Here is a 27,945-nt window from a genome sequence, read left to right as displayed (position 1 = left end):
ACGACGATGACGACGACTACGAGTACGAGTACGACGACGACGACGACGAAGACGGGATAATGACGACGGATAGACGGCGGCAGAAGGTGTACGCGAGAAAATGATAGTAGAAGGAGAGAAAGAGAGAGAGAGAGAGAGAGAGAGAGAGAGAGAGAGAGAGTGAGAGAGAGAGATAGCGGACGCGCGCGAGAGCGAGAGTGAGAGGGTTGGTGAGAGCGAGCGCCGGTCGGAGATAGCGAGAGTGCGAGTGAGAGTGAGTGGACGAGAGGTACGCGAGGAGGACGGTCCCAGCTGCTTTGGCCGCCGCCGCCACCGCCGCCGTCGAATTAGAAGCTGTGCCACCGCCGGCGTCCACCTGCACCGCGCCGGTGGATGCAGCGGGGCAGCGGTGACGCGGTAGAAGCGGCGGTGGTGCGGGCGTACACCGCTGCGGGTCGAGACGCGCGCGCGACACGCCGGGGGCCCGGTGGTTTGCGCAAGCGGCACCACCACGCCAAAAGCAGGGCGCGCCACAGCCTCGTAGCAGCAGCAGCTTCAGCCGCCGCGGAGGGTGCATCCGTATGGGCTCCGGCGTGCGCTAGTGTTGGCGGTGGTAGTTGACCGACGGCAACGACGCGGAGCGGATATCATACGCAATACTTTACGTTATATTATTTCATCGCGCGGCGTCGTTCGCATCCCCGTGTCCCGCACCTCGCCACCCGGCGACGTGTCAGTGTCTGGCGCGAGAAACCGTCGTCGTCGTCGTCGTCGTCCGTACACCGTATCGGCGGCCCATTCGACCGTCGTCCCGTTAATTCGTTACGCGTCGCGTCGCACCGCCGTCGGACACACACACGACCGCGGCACGCTTTACACTCGCCACGGCGGTCATGGGATCGCCGGACACCGGTCTAACCGGCAAATGCTGCAGCACGACGTCCGCTCGTCGTCGCCGTGCCGTTCGTCGGCGTCGCGGTCACTGCCCGGCGACTCGGGACCGTACCGGTGCAAGTCACACCGCACTCGCTTGAGTATATAATATAGTATCCGCACGATAACGCGAATCGCCGTTATCGCCGTTATCGCCGTTATCGCCACTGATCGTCTAGCGGTCGAAGAGGAAAGATCGCGTTTAACGTCTCTACTATACGTCTCGGCGCGATGAACGCCGTCGTCTCACGTCCACTGCTGCCGCGCGGACCGGTTGACGGCGGTCACTGTGTCTGAGTGGGTATACAAAACGACACGACCACCGACCATCATATACACGCCGGTGACAGCCGTCGAGTGGACGAGACCGTCGGCGTGCGTTTTGAGCGGTTCGTAGTTCGATGCCAAGTGCACTGTTCTAAGGTAACAGTACCTATGTATAATATTATAATTTTGAGTCGCACATATACTCTGTGCCGCATGATCGATTTGTGCATAAACTATATTGTATAGTATAATATACATGTGTTGTTTACCCCCGTCGTCGTCTGTTGTATTATTAAAACAGCGAACTAAACTTGAAAAAAAAACGATCTTATATCGACTTTTTCGATTATAGCGACCACACACGTATACGGCACGACGACGACGACGGACTAATATAATGAATAAATATCTTTGTAACGAATAGTAATAGTGTTATGGCACGTGCGATCACATAGTATAATAATAAATATACGTGTAAAATTATGTGCCCCAAACATTAGACCACAGGCATAGGCGCAATATAAGCACAACGTTTAATCGTACACCACAATTGTTTTTGTTTTTAATCTTCGGGCCAATTGTTACTGCACTACTGCCGATGATTTTCTATCGATAGACATGTTTTTTGTAATATCATTGAGGTTATTTAACTTTTTTAATACATAGTCATATGTAAATGTCATAGAAAACATCAGTTCAAAATCGCTAGTATATATCAAAAACTATTTTCTGTGTGTGTGTGTGTGTGTGTGTGATATCAGTATTAGTGAAATTGGGCTGCTTCATGTATTGTGTACTGATTATAGCAATCCTCAAGGATAAAACATTTACCATAAATTGCGCCTATGACCAGAGGTTAAACCCACGACGTTTATTCGTTTTTGTTTGTTTGTTTCTCGTACAGATACATCGTTGTGTAGTTTAAAAAATAATAATCAGAGACCGTGGAAACGCTGAGGTCGTCAAAAAAGATGGCTATCACAATGTCTTTGGAGCCCGCAATGGTCGGTGAACGACGCTTAAAGAGCAACCAAGTGGCCAGGGTGGTACGGAAGAGTCACGACGACTATCATAGGAGTTGTGGAACCAGCCCATTTGTGGGCTGCGATAGCGACCGTTACAACTACTGTCAACGGGATATTGACGGAGTCGATCAGACGTCAGCCGTATTAGAAGGAATGAGACCGCCGGTCCAACGTGACAACATCGGCGGCGGTGCCGTCCACCATCGGGTGACGTGCAACAACGGCGAAAAGCCGGGAAACGTTGAAGTGCCCGTCGATTGGGCGAAACCTCGGGTGACCGGAGACGCGGATCCGAACATCGGCGACGCAGACGGTTACCATCCGGTCCGCCGACGACTTGTCGCGGACTGTGAACGCGATGAGATCGTGACTGTTGCGCCCGCAGCAGCGGACGACGTATCACCCGAAGACCAACGGCGGTGGCTGGACGACTGCAAACAGCAGTGGTTTGGCAATTGTTGGCGACCGAAACCGTCGTTTGCGGTTACCGATATCCATCAACATCACCATCGCCGAGTGCACCGACACCACCGTCACCATCACCATCACACGCACCATTTGCACATGTGGACGAGCAGCTGCTGCTGGTGGCTGTTGGTGTTCTACGCGGTGGTCGTGGTTATCGCGTCGTTCGCCCGCGCCGCGCATTCCGCCAAAGACGGTAAATATAATAACATATTATACTCGTACAATAGGTACTCGGTATCATTTATACCAGTTGTTATGAATTAAGATCTGTATGTGTATTGACGGAATTCGGTTATTATTTTCGGTGGGATGAGAGGGGAAGGGGTGATAATTGCTCATTGAACGATTGCTATTAATATTTCATCATAGATTATGTAACAAACGTCCTTCAAAATTATTTTTACAGTAATTTAAAAATATCGAAAATACATATTCACAATTTTATTTGACGATCGTTTTCAGTTCAAATTGTCTGGCTTCTTAACTCAATATGGTTTTTTTGGATGCCGATAATGAATTATTGAATTCATTAAATTCAAACCGACTATATAGCAGTCAGCAGAAGCAATAATCCTCTGGTTTTTATCATTTATTTTTAAAACAAAGACAGTTGGTTATACCGTAAACAAAGCACTTAGAAAAAATAAGGAATTTTATTTTTAGTCAAAATATTGCTAAGAAAATATTGTTTGTAGATACCTATATTATAGTATTTTTCCATCGGCATTTAGGACAATATTTATAAATACAAATATTATTATAACTATTTTTTATTTGTTTTTAGTGGGACTTGAATAACTAGAGAGGGTTACTGTACCTATATTATATCGTGATACTTTTTAGTGCATAAAATCAATGCTCTAATCAAATTCAATTCTTGGATCGTTTTGATCGTTTCATCTAGGCTAGGATTTAGAAAACAGAAGTTAGGCCGTTAGGTCGTATAGTTAATTGTTTTTTTTTCATCAAATTGAAACCTAAAGATATGATTATCGTTTAAACCATTATTTTGTTGTTTTAGTTATTGTTATTCTTGTAGTTTTAATTTATAGATAGTTCAAACATAAAATTAATTTCGATTACAAAAAATTTCCCTTTACAGTTTTCGAAGGGTAACCTTAATCCCGGCTGGTAGTATATAATATATATTATAATGTAAATTTTAACAATATCACATAAATCTGTAAAACATATCGTTATTGTTTTTATGTGATGGTGTATCACTATAGTAAGTATAATACTACTCCCCTCCCCACATGAGAGCTTTCTATTTTCACGTGTCGTAAACATTTGTTGAGCTCGACTGTTACAATAAAAAATAAGCCAGAAATCTATAAAATTGAATTGGTTAGGGGTGTTAAAATTGCGCTGAGTTAACTATTTTAAAAGTTTAAATATATTACATTAAACATTTTGTTCACGGATCTTAGTACACTAAATTTGACATTTTAATATTTTTAAAAAATGTGAGTGACCGTATAAATAATGAATCATAATTAATAAGTTATATTAAAATATTAATTAGTATATAATATTTATTTTATAATTTTCCAATGATGCTAATACGTTACGTTCTTGCGTTAGATTATTGTAATAAATTAATTGATAATTTTAATAATTCCTTTGTTGAGACATCAAAGGAAGTAAAATGGTGGTTCGATGATTTCATATCTGACCACTGTAATCGATTACGTTCAGTCATTGTGGCATTTTGTCATCATTACAGCCATCATAAATATCAACAATAGAACGCCTATATTCTATAGACGAGATAATTTATCATTATAGCATTAACCGATTGTTAAATTATAAAGTTATAGGACCATTCAGACTAAAGTGATTAACTATATATATGCACCAGCCTCGAGATAAACTAAGTAATACCACGAAAAATAAAAATAATAATCGAATGCATTATTTTACTCATTAAATAATACATATTTTATTTAAATTTGTACTGCGGCCATAGTAACCATATGAATATATAATAATAATATTATAAAGAACAAAGTAATTAAATTAAAAACTTACCTTCATTTTTAGCCATATACCCTAGTCATCAGGTATTGAATTTATCCCCTAATAAAAGATTTTTATTCTTTTTTTCATTTGTCAGAAAATCTATTTATTTTCATGAAGTAAAGATAATTAATGATGGACAAAATCATCCACGTACTAAATATTATGATTTAATATAAGATAACCGAATAAAACAAATTTTGATTTTAATTAAATTATCATTTGCCTTCTAGCTGTACCTACGTGACCAAATGTCCATTTACAATTATTCAAGTTAAAGTCAATGTTATATTAAATAATAGTAAAAATACATTTATAGCGTGGAATCAGCGTTAAAAACCATAGCAAATTTAAAATTAAATAAAGCAAAATAGTTACGTACTTTAGATTTTTAAAAACAAAACTATAAATAGATATATAATAGGACAGACATTATAAATGAAAAATTCACTCTAAAATTATCTTGCTGCTTTTAATTGTATAATTAATCGCGTTATCTCATTTTTTGGGCAGTGAATTGTTTCACGTAGAATCTGTATACAGATTAAAAGCTAAATACATATTTTACCTATATTGAAAAAGGTTATTTGTTGATTTATATATTCAACCCCAATATTTATGATTGCTTACTAATCCCTTGCGATTTTTTTGAGATTACCTATGAAAAAGTTTTAAAAAATATATCTTGAAGTAATGTTATTACACTTGATTTTAATAATAATACTTCAACTATACTTTTGGATACGCCTAAGTCCGATTTTTATTCAGAATCGTTTTTTTAAATGTAATAATAATTGTAGGATTTAAATTTTAAAAAAACACTCATGTATTACGCGACTATTATGTATCAAAGTGAGCAAAACAATATATAAGTATCAAGTATAAGAACACTATAATTTTATAGTAGTAAACATCCCACATTACTTATTACCTATTTAATGCATAAAACTGTTAAACTGTCATGCGAAAAATCGGTATTTTTATATTCATATAAAAATAATATATTGTATACAACTACAACGTATACAATCATAATAATCATTATTATTATATATGATTTATTACACAATTTATTATATAAATTTGTATGAGTTGTGTAATCATTTGTTTTTATTTGATTTTCAATTTTTAATTTTAAAGCCTTGACATTTTAGTACAAGGTTAATTTAACCGTTAATTATTTCTGCTATCATTTATAATAGTTATTTTTAAAGAACTTTTAACATTTAAAACAATACTTGAGTTTCTGTTAAATTAAGCTCAAATAGAAAATCTTTTTTTTCATATGAAATATGAATATATATATACATAGCTTTTTGAAATTGTATGATAACAATAATACGACAGTTACAATACTATTGTGCATATATCGATATCAAGTGTAAAGAAAGAGTGCTAAATATGTTAGGACTGCTGTATAATTATTATCATGAACGTGACACCTGTCAGCGACTCAAAAAAATAAAAAAACAATGGCTCAACTAAAATTATTTGTTTAGTTTTTTATTTTTTAGTCTTATATGATTTATAAAAAACTTATATTTTAAAAATTTTTAATTTGACTAACAGGATTATTATTTTAATTACATATTTAAAAAATATTAACAAAAATTACTTTTATTTCGGATTTTAGTAGTGTCGAGTTTAATTTTTCTAGCTAAGAGTCTATTAATACTATAATAAGTACTAAGTATAATAAGTATATTAGTATTTAATCATTTAAATAAAATATATATTACAGGATTTCATTGATTTTATTAGATTTTTATTTCATTAATGGAAAACAAACATTGGTTTCATCATTAACCTTTGTAAGATGATTTTGCTACATTTCACAACAGTTAATAAATCTATCAGTTACACAAATTTTAAGATGTTAATTCAAGGAACTTTAGGTTGAACTACTACTGTTTTTTTTATAGACAATTTTCCAATAATCAGAGAAATATTTAATAATATAAAATTCTCATATTTAGATTACAAATAGTGATTTTAAGTAATATTAGATTGATTATTATATTTTTATTTGAATATGAATCGTATTGACATGTGACCGGTACCTAGCAGATTAATTGTTTTCTAGATTAGCTATATCGATAGTTATACGCACACAAGTGATAACTGACTAAGTATACATTTAAGAATATTTCATGAATCATATTTAAAGGTTTACGAAAATGTATAAAGGAATACCACTTTCCTTTCAAATATATATTTAAAAAAAATTGTTAGCGGCTTTTAAACAAAAATACTTCATAATTATAAATTTATAAAAACATAGGATAATTATTGATTTTGAGTAATTATGTTATCACTTAACACATATGTGGCAGTAATACTATAGTATATTAGTATTTATTATATTTGTTAACTTATTATAATAATCAATTTAACTTAATTAAAAGAATTCATGGTATTATAATAGAATATTTCATTTTTAAAGTTAAGAATATCAGTTTTAAAGTTTTAAGTAATAAATTAATCACAAAAGTCAGTATACATCCACTATAATTAATAAATGTAATCAAATATTGTTCACAATAGTTATTTACAAATTGTTAACTCGTGATTATATTACTTATGTAAGTATTTCGATTTTTTATTATAAATACAAGTAGTATTTTACGTTTTTAAAGTTGAAAAGGCTAATCAAAAATCGACATTTCCCTTGCCAAGTATCTTGTTAATAGTCTCTTGTTTGTTATTTTTACCACTTCGTCTAAACAAAGTAATCATCAACGTACTTCATATTTTAAAGTGCACATTTTATTTGAAATTGAGGCAATTTTATCGAATCTATTTCCCATATTCTTTGTCAATACTATTTGTAATAAGATCTTAAATCTCTTTTTTAATAGACTCGATATTAATTTTATAAAAAAAAAAATAATTATATTATTTTTAAGCTATTACACATGTAGGAATTATAGTATAATAATTAATTGGCTATAAAAACTATCTTTTTTATATTTTTACTTGAATACTATTAATTATTTCCAAAAACTGAAAGTATATATATGCGTTAGATCATTAGTCTCTTACAACGCGTGTACAGAAATAAAAAATGTTATTATATTATATTCCAGTGGCGCATATCTAAAAAATATTTTGTGTTATAATTAAGCTTTTTGTTGATTTTTAATTAATTAATATTTAATTTAGTTAAGGAATAACTAGAATGACTTCAGGTAGAATTGTTTGGTGCCGGAATCGATGGATGCTTATATTTGTTATTACCCAACAGAAAGACGCTTCTCAATCTGTAATGACTTTCGTTTATATTGGGCTCCTTATTCAAAGCTATATTAATTACATATTAATTTAAATTTAATTATTTGAAGTATAAATACCATAAATTAAGTAGTTTATTTTTATTTTATTGTTAATATTTTAAAGATGAATAATATGTTAATTTGATGTTCTTAGTTAGTGCCGAAATAGGTTAAATATTCAATTATTGATTTTATTATATAGGTGCTTTTATCGAACTATTCATAATTTAAATTTAGTTTGAAATAACAAATTATTTAACTATATATATAAAAATAAAATTATTTACGTTTGGTTATTTCATTTTAGTCTAAAAGAAGTAAAGACAAGTTTTAAAAAATTTTTTTTTTTTTATTTATTTAATTGTCTTTATGAATGTTACTATTTGGTTATATTCGCAAATTCAAACAATTTCGATGATTTGATATGTCTGTATTCATTATGCAGATTATGTCAGTATAATATTACAAATGTGAAAATGTATCTGCTCTGAAAGTTGAAACACATGCGACCAGGAAATAAAAAAAAAGATAACTAATGACATAAAAATAAATAATTGCAATTTAAACACATTTTAAAAAACAACTGGAATTGTATGATACTAAAACTTCAAACTAATTTATAAATTGGTAGTAGATAGTAGAAATGTTTGTATTAGGTGTAAATATTTACACCTGTTAAACATTTAAATGGAAGAAAAATAAAGTGCATGCGTGATGGAAAAACGAATTATTGATTATTTTTTTACTAATTCATTAGGTATGAGTATTGAAACAAGTAATAATAACGATGCGACCTTTCAGATTATTGATCGGATATGTTTTTAATTCAAAGAAAGAATTTACATTGAACTACTTTCAAAAAAAACAAAAAAAATAGTTTAATAATTATGGATTGAATTATTTGAATAGGTACTTTGGTACACTTATATAGTAATAATATAAACGTTTTTACTAAAAATTTAACTGACGCCTTTGAGTGGTTATAGCGGGTTATAACTTATTACAACAACACTAGTGACAATTATTATTGTCATAATTTATGTTTAATCGAATTAAATTTTGTGGACTGGTCGGCACCGGAAGTTAGAGTATAGACACGAATAAAACGTTCTTTTTTTTAAACTATCTAAAAAAGGAAAGAAGTAGGCGTTCTTAAAGCGTTTTATATCCATCTTATTTAGTAATGTTATTTTTCTCGCTAGAAGCGTACGTCTCGGGTAAAAGGGTCGGTAAATCATCTGGCTTGATACAGGCAAACGGGCTTCGGGCGTCCGGTCAGGCGTCCTGTTTGTCGCACCCCCTCCCACTACTATACTGTCGCAGTTATAGCAACTACTTTTTTTTTTTTTTTTAAACGACGGCGTCGGTGAGTTTTTGTTCCGTTTTCATCGTCGAGATAGGGAGAGAAAACATTTTTAAAATTTTGTTTCCATACATTAAAAAAAAAAAAAAGAAAAAAATACAAAAGAATTATATTTCAAGTATTGCGTAAAAACAAGGGCATTTAATTGTATCATGTTAAAACAAATGTCTGTATGAAATAAAAAATAGCACGTACAACAAATGACTCCTTAACTTGATTTAAATGAATAATATTAAACACTATTGTAGTTTATATTTATGATTAATAGCTATTATCCATCTATAAAATAATTCAAGCATGTTTAAATTCAACAAACATGCACAGATGTAAAATAATAATATTCCGTTTCCTGTTTCCAGAAAGTTGTAAATAGAAACTTTTAAAATATTACTACTTACTAAATATAATAGAAATATGTTGATCTATTCGCGGACTCGTGGTTATGAAATATAATATTAAGTTCTCAGATATTAAAAAAAAATAGTGAGTAGCTCGTGTGTAATGGATATGAATTGCTGTACCCAGGTACAGGTATTTGGTAAGTCACTGAGGTAAAAATGTTGGGATTGTTGATGTTAATTCAATTTACAAGTGATGAAATACAGCTTGTCAAATTGTTTTTGTTATGTTTTGAAAATCAGTTATAACTCTTCAAATCCAATCTGTCAGATGTCTTTAAAAAAAATAAACAGTTTTTTAGGATATTATGTCGAAACTAAAATACAGTTTAAAAGGAATTTATTTATTAAAAGTATAAATAAATAGCATGATGATACACAACTAAAATATTATTTTAACAATTGTATCTTAAATTAACATCAAAAAAGAATATGAAAAAATAAATCACAGAAAACGCTCATCTGTTTAGTAGATATTGAGTATATCTCGTTATTGAATAAGTTACTGCAATGGGTCTATTCAATTCAATGTTAAATCATTCGACACTAATTACTATTCTGAGCTGAGATGATGTGAATAGATTCGTGTTAAAAGTAGCAAAAAATTAATTTTAAAATGTTGACAATGTCATTGTGTATAAAAAATGATAATACACGCAGTTGTGAAAAATGACTAGTTTTTATAAATAGTATTTTATAAATTATACAAAATAAAATCCTAGTATTATTTTCGTTCAAATATAACTACTTCATATTATATTGATCTTAAAATGTCTGCGAAATATGATCATATATGTTTTGGAGATTTTCAGGTTGATGATAGAATAACTTTTGAGGGACTTTGAATTATATATTCAATCTTAAACTGTTAAGATTTGAATTTCAATTATAAAAAAAATGTAATTATATATTTTCAATATTTTTTAATTACTATAAGAAAAATTTACTAGAAATATTATATTCTATAAATTCTTTCATTCATAGTCAAAATTGTATCATACATAAATTGAAAAAGACTACTAAAACTCAAAAATTTTAAATTTAAATAAATAGTTCAAAAGAGATATAATATTTTGAAGATGATCACATGTCTAGAAAATGCTACAGTAAATATTTGGTCAAATTTTTAAGTCTACATCTAATCGCTCAGCTCCGAATCTAAACTAACAATAAAATAATTAAGGTAGAAATATTAAGAATAGCAGAAAGATGGTTCTATACATTAGCAAGATTTTGTATTTTAGGATTAGTGGTGCATGTCTTACGTGACCAAAATGACTTTAAATAAAGTACAGAGATTCATTTATATATTAATATTATCCATTTCATTAAATTCGCTAATAATGTTATGCACAGTATTATAAGTAAAATACATATTATTATGTATTTTATAATCAAAGGTAAATCAATTAGAATATTAAAAAAACTATCTAATTATTAGATTATTTATTCAATTACATATTTTAACTTACCTTATTGAATGGTAGTGGAGTGTAATAAGTCTAAAAGACTATTTTTTTTAAATTTTATTTGTTAAGTAAATTGAGGCTAGACTTGTTAAGTTTAATATTCGAATGAGTCAAATAACCATTTGTCAAAGGAGCTACTGTATTTATGTTATTTTATTCGAAACTAAAAATAATTTTTGTTAATAAGTTGTGAGATGTATTTTAAACGATATATTAGAGAAAACTGACTTACTAAACGATTTACTTGTTACGGGATTACCGAGGCCGTTTATAAAGGGCATAGTGATTATTGGATTAGTGTAAAATTAATATAAATGTCGAATTCTTATTGATAATGTTATTCATAACTTCCACAAATTCTCGTTATGTTGATTTTTTTAATAATTAGCGATAATTAATATTGAGCTTTACAAATAAAATGTGTCATATAAAAATTTAAACATAATAAAAAATGACTTACAAATTCAAAAATCCCTTAAAATGTTTGAAAATTACCTAATTAGGTAATAAAGTGAAATAATGCAAACTAAAACTAACATTACCAGGTATTAAATAGTATAGCAATTGATATATGTACCTATAACTTACGAATTTAGGTTAATAGTCAATACAAAAAAAAACAATAATGAAACAAAATGCCAGCTACTCTTATGTATATAATACATTTATGAATAATATTAAATTATATATATTAATAATTTGAATTATTATTTTTATTTTGTTTGATATAAGAATTTTTAGATTTTAAACCGAAAAATAATAATAATAATAATAATAATAATAATAATATTTTAATTAACTTATAAGTAACAATAATTTAATTAAGTCAATTCATACTATAATATTATATGACTATATTAATACTTTAACGAGTTTACTTAATTTAAAAATAGTTGTCAAAATGTGCCTGAGTGTTTATCATTAACCACACCAACATTTACTGTCGTCTGTATTTGTTTTGTTTGTATCATTACAACCGTCTGTTGTCGTCTTGTTAAAATATAAAATACCTAGTCCATCATAAGTACTTTTCAGTACAATTTTAAATATTTTAATGCACTTAAGCCTCTAAAAATATCACACTAAACGTCTGAATAATAAGTTCGTCCTTAAAAATTAAAATGTTTATTTGTATCATAAATTCTAATTATACGCTAAATAAATAAATATTCAAATATTAATATTCATATTTTAGGAATGAGTAAATATGGTATTTATATTCGGGATTTAACTGGCGCATTTAAAATTGAGCATATTTTATTTGCTTTCTAAAACAATTTACTAAACGTTGTTTAAAAAATGTCAATAAATCCACTTTGTAAAATGCCAAACTTATCTCAAAATAATGGAATAGTAGGTGATGTTAAAGTGAAATAAATTAATTTGTATGTATATATTATTATATTCTAATTAAAATATTGAACCAGTTATACAGATATTTAGATAAATCGACAAAATAGCTCTAATGGTAGCAAATCCTATGGAAATTATATGATATACCTACTGAAATTAAACATATTAGATTTGTAATATAATATCTTCTTTGTTTTTCATTCTCAACGGATGTGGCACACATTATTGTTATTAAATAATAATTGTTGTAATATTTATATGTAGCTAAAATTGTTTTATGACTACACACATTATGTTTTATATTATAGTTCCAGTATACCACGTAAGAGCAGTCGCGGGACAGCAAGCTCGTTTACCTTGTGATATATCATTGGTATCCGACGAAGAAGATGATTTATCAGATCCAGGAGCTGATTCACCGCCCCTTGATGGTGAGAGCTCCCTTGCATCTGGTGCAAATTTACGCGATGCAGTACTACTGGTTTTATGGTACCGTGATGACCTGGGTACACCGATTTACAGGTATTAAACAATTTCGAATTATTTTATTATAAATAAATCTGTGCACTCCATTAATAAGATATACCTATATGTATATGTATCTTAAAAATATTATAATAGATACAACGAAAAATAATTCCATTTCAATTAACTGATATTTAAAATACAAATTGAATCAATAAGTAAAACATACTTATTTTACTTTTGATGTTGATTACTCGTTTTTATTATTAAATATTAATCATGTTTAATTTTTTGTATAATAATAAAATACAAAATATATTATTCGATAATATTATCTTTAATATCAATTCTTTGAAACGTCTATAATATGTAATTTGTGACATGGCTGTTTTTATCTTCAATATTGAATCATTGACATAATATTATTAAACTACATTTTTAATTTAAAATGTTTGACACAAATATATTTATAAATTATAATATTTATTTAAATAATCGATTCTTTATTAAGATAAATGTAATATACCAGTAGGTACATATTTACTTTTTTTGCTTAGGTATCCTACGTGGTTACGCATATCATTACAAAACTTAATATGTTCGTATTTCCCAGAAATATTCACATATTATCTTTAAATTTTAGTTAGAGGCGGTTAATATGACCATACTAAAAATGAAAGAGAATAACATTTTTATATCTAAAATCATTTAAAGTTTCTAATCTTTTAGAACTCTACCATTTTCAAAGCTATGCAGATTGTATAATATTATAAAAAATACCTACATTACAATAACACTATTGTCGAACATTAATATTTCGAGTTCTTTAATTTTTGAACTGAGTAGTGGGTATTTTTTATATTAAATAAATCTGAAAAATATTTCTAGAAAATATGACTTCAATACAAATTTAAGTTTTACAATGTAATGCGTAGGGTTAACAAAGAATGAAAATATGAAATAGTTAAATTTTAATAAATATTACTTATTGATTATGTAGTTATGTTCAAAGTTTGAAAGAGAGGAAGTTATAGTAATCATGTTTAGATATAGGTATGCAAAAATAAAACAACTTCTTAATATAATAACATATAATAAACATAGTAGGAATATATATATAAATATTACATAATATATTGTAATAATAATTTTAACAATAGTTTTAATATTGGTTCAAATTTATGATCATAATGTACATTTTTTTTCGTGCAAATATTAAATATTCACTTCAATAGTTAATTTAATTTAAATATTTGTTTATTTTAACAGAAGTATAACGATGGTAATTTTTTTTTTTTAATGACAGTATGTTTAAACATTAATAAATTGTGACACGCAGATTATCAACTATCACGCAACAATTGATCGAGTCACTATTTATTTACTTTTCAAGTATTAAATAGTGTATAATAAATTAGGTCAGACAAATTCAATTTAATAGTATACATCATAGATTAATGTTAATTATTTTTGTTTAAACTTTAAATGACTACTGAACTATAAGTTCTAGAAAATAGGAACAATTTATTTTCAGAATGACCAAATTTTATTTATCATCAGAGATTTTTTAATCATATCTTTTAGAGGCAATACTAGTCTTTATACTATCAGAAAGATTATCTTAGTGTACCGAAGATTTAAAGTTATTGTCACTTAAAATAAGTAATTCCCTATCTTTTTCAGAAGGACGGATCCTCTAATTTAGCTTTTAAAACATAAATTTATTATTTTATTTGAAATTATATGCATATAACGGATACTAAGATAAGAGTGTAGCAACCAACAGGGTTTGTTTTGAAAAATACAGTTTCTATAACTTTGAATTCTATATTTTAACTTAAAGAAAAGTTCTTATTTTATAAGACATTTTAAACATATTACTTATACATAACCTCACAAACTCGAACAAAACTTTGACATCTGTCAATTAATAATAAAAAAAATTCTTATTTGTTTGTATATTAAGATTAAAAACAATATTTATATAATGTTAGGTTAAATATAACCGAGTCAAAATTGTTTTAAAAATAAAGTAATACAGTAAATGTAAAATATGAAATTCTAGTAAAAAGTTTGAAGTCCATCTATTTTTATATTTATAACAATAATAACAAAAATGTTATATTTTATAAACTATTTTATGTTTTGAATGTGCCAAACCACATTTTTTATAGCCATAGTTCTTAAAATGAACAAAATATAGTACTTCATTAGTTTAACTAAGAATAATGAATTTAGAACATTAAAAGTGTTCAAAAGTTTATGAATCATATTATTTTATTGGAAATTAGACGAAGAATTTATAAAATTGAAATATATGGTTTTTTTATAAATTATGTGTATGTATGTAGTATCTATAAAAAATATTTAATTATAAATTGTGGAGAACATAGAATAATTTTACGGTTGTATTATATTTAAATTTCTTTTGATATACAGTGTAATTATTTAAAATTACTAATTTTATTTTTAATACAAGTCATATTCTTACTTTATTAAAAACATCCTTTGTTTACATTCGGTTTATAGAGGTTTAAAGTAATTAAATAATTTTACTTTGATAACATTTTAAATTTTAATATTAAAAACATACAATTTTAATAAAAGGTTAAGAATATAATATTCTTGTATTAATTTTCAAATTTTTAAATGTCTGTATTTTTTTCCATTTTTCAAAATTTAAAACTCTAGGTTTAGTTTATTCATAACAATCAACAGTTATTCTTTGTATGGCTTGTTCATTTATGTTGCATAATAATTATCAAAACAGTTATATCATTAATACATTGGTGTTCGTTATTTATATATATTTGTATTGCTGCAATAAATAATAAAATAATAAATTTGAATTTAACTTTAGAAAACTGTGATTCGAATCGTATTTTGTATTCACATTTTATATTACTTTTGTTGTAATATTTTGTATTTGAATATTTTCATTTTATAATTATTTAAAGCGTGGATGCCAGATCTACTTCTCATCAGCCGTATGACTCTACGTCATATCATTTGATGACCACGGGTGCAGAAAGATGGTCTGACCAACGAGTGTTTGGCGACCGAGCACATTTTCATGTTAATGCAGGCACAACAGAAGAAGAAGTGAAATCGAAAATAAATAATCAAAAAAAATCAACCGTGTCAACATATTACTCATCAGAATTACGAATTGACCGGGTCAGTGTAAAAGATGCGATTCACCTTTACCGGTGCCGAGTTGATTTCAGATTAGCTCAAACCCGCAACTCTAAAGTGAATCTAACTGTGATTGGTAAGTCTATGTCATTTACTCGTAATTCATAATATATTAGTGTTATTTTTCTATAAATAAGATACATTTTGTTACATAGTCTAAGATATATAAGAGCTAGTTACAATAAGTATTTATTAAAATAATTTTAACGATACATATATAAAAAAGAAAAAATGAGTCGATTGAAAAAAAAGAGTTTTCACCTAGTTATTAAATAATAAAATAGCACAAAATTACGCAATGTAAATATAATTAATGTCATGAAAAATCACCAATTTTTCAAGTACAAATACATCCTTTTCAGATATTTTAAATTTAATTTTTATATAAAATCGGTGAATCTATAGTGCTTTGTGAATCAAAAAAATGATGTAGCATTAATAAAACTTTATTACCAATTATTTTTTTTCGACGTTGAATAAAATTGGAAATTCCATATTATAATATTTCGTTTAATGTTTAATACTTCGCCATTTTGGTGTGTGATTACAATATAAATAAATTATTTCGTGGTATTAATTACATTTTAAAACTTTCATAAATCAAATTACAATGATTGAAAAATAATGTAATTTGTTATAATTAATTTAATGCTACGGAAAACGTTGTTATAGGGATTCCGCGAAAGGGCTCTTTAGACATTTCCATTATTAATATGATTAAGTTTAGGATTTGGTGCCGAGCGTAAGAATACACCTCTCTATCTATAATCTCTCTTTATATATATATATATATATATATATACATATAGAATTGCGAGCAAAACATGAAACGATATAATGTATATAGGTATACAAATAAAGGCAGAAAATTGTATGGTGTTACTAATAAGTAATAATGGTCGTAGTCGAGGGGTGGCAGCTACGGGAGATTACAGGCTGGGCGGCCTGCGATGCCGGGATGAACAGCTACGGGGAACGAGACTTTTGGCGCGTATTATAATACGCCGGTGGGTTCAGCTTCTGCTCGGGTTGTTGCTTGGTTTTTCAGTGCAAAAACGTGATAGGGGTGGGCCAGGCGGGTTAGATGGTTGGTGAGGGGGATATGAAAGGTGGACATGGAGTAGAAGAGAGATAGGTTCATGCACCCGCCACCGGGCCATGTGTGTGCATTATATATATATAATATATAATATAGATACATGTATAGTATGAGAACATCCGGGTGGAAATTCATCACCGTTGCGGCCGCGTCGGATAGCATAATATATATCTACTATCTACAAGTGTAGCGTATATTTTATATTACGTCTGGTCGGATACCACAACGACCAGGTTTGTCCACGAAATTCCACGTGTACGCGTATAAATGTTGCAACACGCCGTCGTCGGTTACGTGCGCGATCACTACGCGGAAGCCGGTTACGCCGTTGTACTTACGTCGTAGCGGCGTACGCGTGTACACGCGAATGGGTGGATCGAGGGTGAACGAGTGAGTGGTGGTGAACAAAGTTGATGGGTTTTTTGGACGGTCGTCGTCGTCGGGGGTGATGAGCGGGGGTGATTTGGCGGCGCGACAGTTGGACGGAGGAAGTGTGAATATACGGACGGGCATCCGGGCAGGGTTTGACGACAGCGCGCGCTGGGTGACCGCGCGTGGGCGACGTATAACGCACGGAGCGGTGGCTTGGCAAGTCGTGATGGCTTAGACTGAGAATGGAGGAGGTTGGGTAGTGGTGAAGAGGGTGTACTTGCGCGCTGCTATATCGATCTCGTTTGGGTGGCAGCACCCGGTGGAGGTGGTACACGCGGGATGGGGACGCTGCGGCAGTGTTTTCGAGAGAGGCAACAGTGGTAGGGGTGAAATGACGTGACTGGCGGGACGGGGGTGAAATGAAAAGCTCTCGAACGTTAGCGGTGTAGCTATATAGAGTCGTTGTTATTATTATTGTTATTATTACTATTACTATTGCTATTACTATTATTATTATTTTCCTCAGTGCCTGGTGTTGGAAGAAAGGGAGTCTAAAGGAAATATAACCATGAGTGGGTGGGTAGCAGTGGAATGATACCGCGGACGATGGTGTATACACGGGTGCTGGCGGGAAAAAGAGTGTAGAAAGAGCAGGTGAGGTAGTGATCGAGAAAGGGTTGAAAGGGTGGAAAGGTGATGGCAGGTTTTGTATGACAGAAGACAGTCATGAATCGAAACGGTGGTAGTTGGGATCCGTCGATTCCTTTGCATTCATTATTATCCAGTAATCGTTACAAAGTACGAGCGACGTTGGCGATTTATTTAAAACTAAAACAATAATACATTAATCAACCGATTTCGATTCTATGAATAATAATTAACCTACTAACAAATAACTAACTTTCTCATTCTTGTAAGTACATATTAGCACTTTATAACTGTTATTGTAATTTATGGAAGGGAAAAAAATCTCAATTATTTTTCTCTTCATAATTGATTCGATAACATCGCTCGGTTCGTTTTTCGAATGCTGCAATAAATCATATATGTAACGCATACGTGTGATTGTGTATCATGGTCCATACTAAAATAATGATTTACCGGTGATTAAAGAATGTCCGGTTAAAAAATTATCGATTTTAATAATTTATTATTTTATTACGTGTAATAATATAATAATTGGCCCTAATTTACTGAATCGGATTCCGTCGTTAATTTCTAGTACCTATTCCTTTACGGTGGAATTCACTGATATTCTTAAAAATGATTTATTATTTCACCTAAAATATTTAAATTTATTTAAATTTTATGACTCATTATGTAAAAATGTTTAACAAAATAATGAATAATATTTATTTTGCTAAAAAAAGGAAAATGTTCGCATTATACACCAGTACACCAGACCAAAGTTTAAAAATCTTTTTTAACGATAGCATATTTTTTCGTTTTCAAACACTAAGCGTAATCTAATTAGCTGTCTAATTATTATTAAAATTTTTAATGCAAAAACCAAAAGATATGTACTTATGTTATTTTGTCACTTGTCATACAGGTAAAACCACACTACCTCTTTCCTACAAAACGATTACCTACCATAATTGTATTAACGATGTGGTGATGAACACAACACTGTTGTGTTCACAAGACGGGCTGCACGTACAAAAATAATTACTATACTATAGTAATGCGCACGCAATTGTCTTGTCTGTACTCAAGTCACGTCTTTTACTATTAAACCCTGTAACTGGACACGACTTGCAGTTTCAAAATTATTAATCGTCTCCGCATACATTTGTATTGGTCGGAGTATTCGTTGGGGACAATTTACTTATCTTCCGCTACAATCATTGGCAATCCGAGCAATACCATCGCAATAAAACAATAATATAGGTACCTAATAGTAGTTGGTCGGGCGTGGAGACAGTGGAGTGCGGTAAAATGGCAAATTGTTACGGCAGTTATAACAGCAGTCACTGAGTTCTGCGAATGGAATTCGGAATGTCTCCCCTAGGTCAGAGTATTTTTTTTATTTTTTTTTTATTGCTGTTTAGTCAATCGAGACAGCTACAGTGGAAAGGGTATGTACGCAAAAAGAATATCCGAGTAGATGATAAATTATGGACTTTTCTATAATGTGTAATAGGGTTGGCATAAATAATAAATAATGTATAAAATACGTCATATAAATATATAATAGGAAATCGATCTGTATAGTGATGATAGTTACAGAAATGTAGATTACGAATATAAAATATAAATAAATTATAAATGAATTCATAACATGACGACGTGCTAAACGCATATGCTTTTAATTTTGTGATTATTATATGTATTGTGTTACACAGTGCCACCGGATCGCATGGAAATTATGGACTTGGCCACGGGTCGACAGCTACTGCGACGACAAGATGGCGATAGCGTTAATAGCAAAAATGATCGAGGGTCAGAGGCATCTACCACGACTACAACGACGGTCGTAGGGCCTTATGTCGAGGGATCGGACGTGCGTGTTCGCTGCCGGGTATATGGAGGTTAGTTTCGTAATAATATAATAATATGCACCGGGATAATAGTTGAAATCAAATTTCCATTTGTGTAGTATAATGGTGGTATTGTACTACTCTACAATATCTTTTGGTAGTGTTTAGAACAGAGGTTATCGGTCACATATTCTACAATAGGCAGTTTAAAATGTTATTTATCACATTCGCTAAAAAAATATTAATAATAATAGTACAGTCGTACTTTCATATCATGCAGGATCTACTATATAACTATATAGAGTCAGACTCATCCGAGTTTATTATCGTGTTTTACATTCTGACTATAATCTTTTACGCTTATTCATTTTACTGTCTTTGTATATTGAATAATACAAAAGCAGCGGGGTAGGTATACTCGTCGTCTTTGTGTACAGCGGCACTCACGAACGCCCTTATATTGGGGCCGGTGTGTATGCAAACATTATCAGTCGTTCCTGGTATAGTATTCATCTCGCCTTTAATATTCCCCCGCCGACAGTATAGTATATATACCACCGTCTTTTCACTTATACACCTACAGTAATTATTTATTTATTGCTATCATCGTTTCCATATTATTTAATATGCACCCACCCACCAACCAAGTGCGTGTTACGTGAAATATGTTTATTGTGTATACGTGTATCTTAATTATGAGGACGACAAACGTTAGATTGGAGTTGTGCACACAATGTATGGATTTTCATAACCACACTTAGCTCCTAAGCATTGAAAACAATAAATTATTATCCTTTTCTATAGAAACATCTGGTCTTGCACACTCAGCTCGGTTTTTCTGACGAGCAGAAATAATTATCTTGAAAAAAGCTATGTGTACTATATAATACTTGAATGTTGGTTTATTAATAACTCTATTTTTTACCAAGTAAACAAGTAAAACACCCCAAATATTTATTCCTCTTTGTTCATGTATATAAATTATTATAAAGTAACAATATTTATTAGCTTCCTGTATCCCTATACACAATATGAAATATGTTATTATGATTTTAGAACCTTAAAAAGTTAAAAGTGAGTAGAAGCATTGTTGAGTTTTAATTTTAGATTTTAAGCAGATCGAGGGAGTTATTGGTTATACAATATATTGTGTTTTTTGTCGTACCAGAAAAATATTGTTCGAGAAACAAAAATAGCTCAGTAATTTGAATGCAATGACTTTATAATTTAATAATTAAACACAGAGCATACATCCATTAACCATTTTACCCTATAACAGAGTTTTATGTCACTAAATTATATGTATAATAATACGCATTGTGCGTGTAAATTTTTTTTATTTCATAAATTAAAGATTAGTCGTCAATCGTTAAAATCTACATTAATAAATTCGTAGTATATGAACAAAATAAAATGATTTATCTGTATTAGCATTTTTTTATCCAGCAAAAATATAAAAAAATGCTAGTGTTTTATTTTCTCAAAAGCTTTTAGATAGATTTTCATTTTTATAACTAATTTTTGTGTAACTAATCTTTTTTTTTATACAATTATACCAGATATTTTCGTATCTTACTAAATCAACTCAAAATCAATCATATATTATTAATTTTCTAATGTTTTATTTAAAAATATTTTTGAACAAACAAATCTATTATTAATAACATTTTGATTGATTTCTATGTGCAGAAGTATACTAAAAATTGTTTTTTTGATTACCACAATGCCTTAAAATTAAATATCATGATATATCATTATTCTACATTTAAGTGGATATTGAAGTGATATTTTAGTAACCATGAAGTTTTGACCACACAGTTATTTTCGTTAATACTGTTATAATTATTGGTATTTATTTATTTATATTTCAAACTTGTATATTAACGGAAAGAGCAAAGATCTCTATTAAAAATAAAGAACTATATTAGTATACAGATTAATATAGATAATATAATTGATGAAAAATATTCCGTTTTTCCACCAAAAAATCATATTACAATTCATAATTATAATAGGCTAACTCTATGTAGGTCCTTAATTGTTTAAGGTTGGCATATTGTGTATTACAGATTTTTTGACTATTATAGTACCTAACATAAAATAATTTTATATAACTATATAGAACAGAGTTATTTGAATTTAATGTTACAAAACTTAAAAGGATTACATAAGACTATAATAATTTATAATCCCTGACATTTTTGCGACATTAAATTTGAATAACCTTGTTCAAAATATTTCGTGCATGTTATATTATAATTTTGATATGTTAATATCACATTAAGTTCAATGTGCATTTTCATAATGCACATGATACTGAAACTCAAATTAATGGAATTAGCATTTTAAAATAGAAATCGAATAAATGATTATTGTTTAAATATCTAATAATATATATATTTACAAATTATTAATTTTTAATACATAAATTAATTGTTTAGTCTCTATTTAATAATTATTTATAGTAAATACCTAAAACTTTCTATTTATTTCAATTAAAGGTTTTATATTATAACGAATATTTTATTCTTTGGTGATACTTTAAAGTAGGTAATAATGGAATTTTGATACTTGTTAATTTATTCATATACTTTAACAGTTTAGTATGAAATATATATTAGATTTCAAAACTACAATCAATAATTAAATTACAAATGTACAACAAATATCTTTTGTAAAATTATAATTTTTAACCAACATCTAAAATTTTCTGTATATAATAATCATATTTTATGAATTATTATAGGTAGAGGAAAATAATCATTAATATTTTAGCTTATTATAAAATAATAAATTTACTATAATAATTAATAATAGTAAATGAAAAATTAAATTCTGATCGCGGCAAGAGATTTATTGATTTACAATGACGTTTGCTTTTCTCTTAGAATAAAAAAAGCTAAAAAAATGTCACACAAGACTTTGGTATATGAAGAATTAAATATAATAATATATAAGGTAACTTTTATAATTTTAGAAGTCTTGGATAAAACCAGAGAAATTGCATTAAAATGGTGAATAAATATTAAATATTACAGATATTGAAATATTTATTTACTGTAGTGTACACATTAGCAATGCAAATACATTTATTTCTTATACGTTAATTTATCTGGTATAGTAGATTTATAAAAATGTAAATTTACTAATCGTTGATTTGTAAATTTCCAAGACAGAAAGTTGTAATTTTTTAACTAATTAATTTTATATATAAATTTAAATAGAGTTAATACCTATAAAATATACCTACTTAATTCATTCTTTTATGATTTTTCCTAACTGGATACACTAATAATATGCTTTAAATGATTTAGTCTTTCGTATTTGATGGTAGCAATACATTTATTGGTTTCCTAGTAATGAATTTTCTAGTTTGATTTCCGGGAAGTCGAATCACATCAAACGCTTCAAATAGCACTTTCTATTAAACCCTAAAAGTTTTTTTTTTAAAAATAGTTTAAGGGTAATCTATGAAAAAAAAATGTAGGTATCTCAGTTCTTTTATTGCGATTGAAAAATGTATGGTCTAACGGTACTTTAAGTTTTTGAATTTATATATTTATATTTATTTAAGTTTTGTACAGTAATAAGAGGATTATGGAATAAATATAATAGTTTTATTTACAATAAACATTTGAAATGAAGGTATTAAAGTCGTACAAAATATTGGGAATCCAAAAATTATAAAATGGTTATATCGTTCGAAAATATTATTACCTTATTTTAACAATAACACATAATACATCCACGCATCAATAATATGATTTGATGTATTTACAGCGTTAGGTCCAGTTGGCATTTTGTTATTATCATTGAATATTTATACCTATTTGGTATAATTTTATTTAATTAAATGCTGATTTACAAAATTATTCAATATGAAATACAATGAGTAATATTAACAATATTGTATAAATACAATAAGCTATTTCATTTAATCTCATTATATTATTTATTTTACAGGCAAACCAAGACCTCGTGTAGCATGGTTTCGAGATAATCGGTTATTAAAACCAGAATCGGATGACCCTGATAATATCAACGGTGCTCAACAACAAGACGTCACTGCTATTGATGGTTACGCGACAGCAACTGTTACTTCAAGCTCGTCCACTTCTACCGGAGGTGACAACTCGGAAGGAATTTTAGAAGTAGATTTGACTCTGACAGGATTAACACGAAGTGATTTGCACACCGAACTCACTTGTCGAGTGTGGAATTATTTTTACGACGACGAGGAGTATTCAATTATTGTTACCAATAGTGGTTCCAGTAACATTGATACTAATATTGAAAAAGAAAACATGAGCGGAGAAGTTGATCCCAGTCGTTGGACCCTGAGACAACGTCAGTCTTCGCTGACAGCCGTCGTTCATGTAGATATGAATTGTAAGTAAAATTATTAAACATTCAAATTACAATATTATACAGTTATGTAAATCGTTGTGCAAAAAGTTTGGTTGGATATGTTTGCCAATGCCCAATTTCGTTCGATTGAATGCGTTCATGTATGATGACATTTAGTCTATCCATTCCTAGAAATTTGATCATAAATCGAACTTAATAAAGTTTTTATAATATTCTATATTATTTCTTGGGAAAAACGAATTAAACGCAAAACAAACATAAATAAAAAAAATCATGAAAAATCATGAAAAATATAACACGTTTATTACGTCGTATTTTTATACATAATTATATGGGCAACAACATTATTTCGTATAAAATCGTCAGTATTCCTGAAATATAAATAAATAGCTCCTTTTATACTATGACGATAAAATTTTACAAAATCATCACCGAATCCGCGTGTTAAACTCGCGAAAATCCCGGCGTAACACCAACATCTGCACAATATAATCATATAACAATAATAGCCGTCATGTTTCGTACAATACATATGTAATAATATTATAATATTCTATCCCGCTCTCTTTTCATCTCCACAGTATATACATCTCTCTCGCTCTCCTTCCCTCTCCATCGTGTGTGACTCTCGTTAATTACCAGCCGAGTACCGAAAGTGTGTGTGTGCACTTGACAGCTACAGTTTTCCGACGGCGCAGGACACGCGGACGTTATAGCAGTATAGCTTCGCATACACCCACACTTCCCCGAAATCGACCACCCGTACTCTCACGTTGGTCGTGTACCCGTGTGATGTGTATACGTGTTTATGTATAATATATATATATATACATTAAATATAATATTATATGTACATGTATACGTATATAATCTATAATATGTACATGGTTATGTATCCTTGCGTATATGTAGCGTATAGAGTAATTAATTGGCACGGTACACTACACCGCCAAACGACACGTCGTTTTTAATTACACGTAGGCAAAAACACTCATTATATAATATATATAATATGTCTGTTTGGGGGTGTTTTGTGTGTATCTGTTCAAGGATATAAGTATGTGTGTGTGTCTGTTTGAGGGGGGGGGAGGGGTGACGGTTTGTGCGAGTTACAATATACGCGCGTATAGCGGTTGATTGTGGTGCATATATTATAATATATTCGTACTTGGCGGCAATGGGGGCCGTATAGTTGTTCGTGTCACCATTTTTCACATGGTGGCTCGACCGCCGACGACCACCTACCCCGCTGATCTTGGCCAATATAAATTAATCGGTGACCTCGGTTAACGGGTGGTATAAATAGTAATACAATATTTTAGCGACGACAAAAACGCCGAAACGTCGAAAACCAGGACCGCGCGTGCATATGCTAAAATACACGTAAATTAACCTTCCATACAATGTTCATACATGGTTACTATCCTCTTGTATGTGCGGCACATATATTACACACGCGTGTGTAAGTTGTAATAATTATATGGATAAGCTGTTTAATTCTATAAGTATCTGCGCAGTATCTATTATCTATGCATTAATATATACTATATAATATTTTGTTACCGTAAATGCTCGATCATGCATAACTATTTAATCGTAGGATTACAAAAAAAAACTGTATAATTTAGTACGAAATATATTTTTGTAGTTGAATAAATCTATCACAAAATAAGTATTACTAAAATAAAACATTTATCAATATATACACATATATTATCGATCAGATAACGTTTTATTCAGATTTCAATCGGTGTAAAACTCATCAGGATTTTTGTATTTTAACTATATAATTTGGTTCTTGATAATCAATTTCCTCTATGAAAAAAAAATACATCTCCAAAAATCTCTAATGATTCAACAAGCATATGAGGCAAATCAACTTTCATGGTTCAGTGTCAAGGATTTTAAAGACATGAAAACCACATAAATTAAATTTCAATCAAGTGTATTATGTATAGTAGATATATGTGATACATTTTTTTTATACAAATAAATAATAATTTAATTTAAATATATATTTTTTGTGTTGGTAATTGATTTAGGTAAGTCACTATGAACAAAATTATTGCAAGTTAATTATTTATTTATTTATTATTTATTTTTTTTATTATAACATTAAAAACTGAGGTTATAAGTTTTAAAAAAAAAACATTGATCAATATAAAATATTCATGTTACAAAATTGAATGTACAATAAACAATTAAAAAAGAAAATTAAGTTAAATTGTGTCATTATAATACATTTTAGAAAAATCAGTATATTTTTTTTGTACTAGTGCTATTGGGGCATCGTGGAATAAGTTTATCAAGATTATTTTAATTATTGTTATTATTATTAAATACATTTTCAATAATTTGATGAATTGACTGTTTGCATAAATAACATGTCACAGTATCGCCAGAGAGATATTCACTTTTGTCGAATTTAGTAGTACACAGTGTCACCTGAAGCATCTTGTTGGTATCAAATTGGTTTTTGGTCATTTTCATAAATGATTTTAGCATGAGTATTTTAATTTTTTTTTAATTTATCATCTAGAATTATCAGATAAATATTATTATTATTTTAGTAACATAGGTTTATAAGGTGATAAAAATATATTTAAATAATATATTATAACAAACCCAGCTATTGACAAACGTCATATACTCTACCTAGTCTACCTAAATGGGTATAACAATCAAAAGTCATGTCCTAATTAGTAATATTATGTGTAGAAAGTTAATAGTAAAACACAATATTGATATATGTACAAAGGTGCTTGAAATTATAGAATATTAATAGTATATTTCGATATTTTTCATTAATTAATAATTTCTTTCATATTGTCACTCTTATGGCTGAGTTGGCTGACTGTATTCTAAAAGACTTCTTTTATCAAAGATTTGGTCAAGATTTTATCAGTCTGGTCCTCTGTTATTATCCAATGTATTATAGTTGGAGCAATCCATCTTTATACTATTCTCGATGATTCGATACCTTTTGGCAATGCATTTGGTCTTCTTTTGAAAATTCAGGTTTTTCATTAAATGTATTGCATTTTGATTATCAACTTATGATAATGGTTGTACTCTGCGTTTAATACTTTTTTTAATCAAATGTGTTATCCACATGACTTCTTTTACTGTTACACTTTCTTCAACATATTCTGCTTCCATTGACGATAATGATTAGGGTTCGGAACTTGTTACATTTAAAATGATCGAAATATGCATATATATATATATGAAGTCAAAATCGTCAAAATATGTGTAAATTTATACAGCTAATTTTTTATTTTGTTTTTGAAAATGCATATTGCATAAAACATATTATAAGTATAAAAATAAAAATTTAAAAATTAAGTATAGACATAGTAAAAATCTCAATAATAAATAAGTACATAATAAAAATAATTTATTTACCGGTTACTCATCTAT

The 27,945-nt window shown here is 29.7% G+C and overlaps 1 protein-coding gene across 2 annotated transcripts in view; it reads left to right on the top strand.

Moving 5' to 3' along the window:
• Positions 1 to 587: 587 nt before the first annotated feature.
• Positions 588 to 27,945, top strand: part of LOC113556330 — a 58,382-nt gene continuing 31,024 nt past the window's right edge. For both annotated transcript variants that reach the window (XM_026961200.2, XM_026961201.2), the window contains exons 1-6: positions 588 to 1,335; positions 2,084 to 2,865; positions 12,855 to 13,068; positions 15,969 to 16,282; positions 20,023 to 20,208; positions 24,121 to 24,546. In XM_026961200.2, coding sequence (XP_026817001.1) covers positions 2,151 to 2,865; positions 12,855 to 13,068; positions 15,969 to 16,282; positions 20,023 to 20,208; positions 24,121 to 24,546 — 1,855 coding nt within the window. In that variant the 5' untranslated portion in view covers positions 588 to 1,335; positions 2,084 to 2,150. The remainder of the gene's footprint in view (positions 1,336 to 2,083; positions 2,866 to 12,854; positions 13,069 to 15,968; positions 16,283 to 20,022; positions 20,209 to 24,120; positions 24,547 to 27,945) is intronic.

Source organism: Rhopalosiphum maidis, chromosome 3 (genome assembly GCF_003676215.2).
Source record: "Rhopalosiphum maidis isolate BTI-1 chromosome 3, ASM367621v3, whole genome shotgun sequence".
Lineage (NCBI taxonomy): Eukaryota > Metazoa > Arthropoda > Insecta > Hemiptera > Aphididae > Rhopalosiphum > Rhopalosiphum maidis.
Note: the sequence above shows the minus strand (reverse complement) of the source record. Positions and strands in the feature narration are given on the sequence as shown.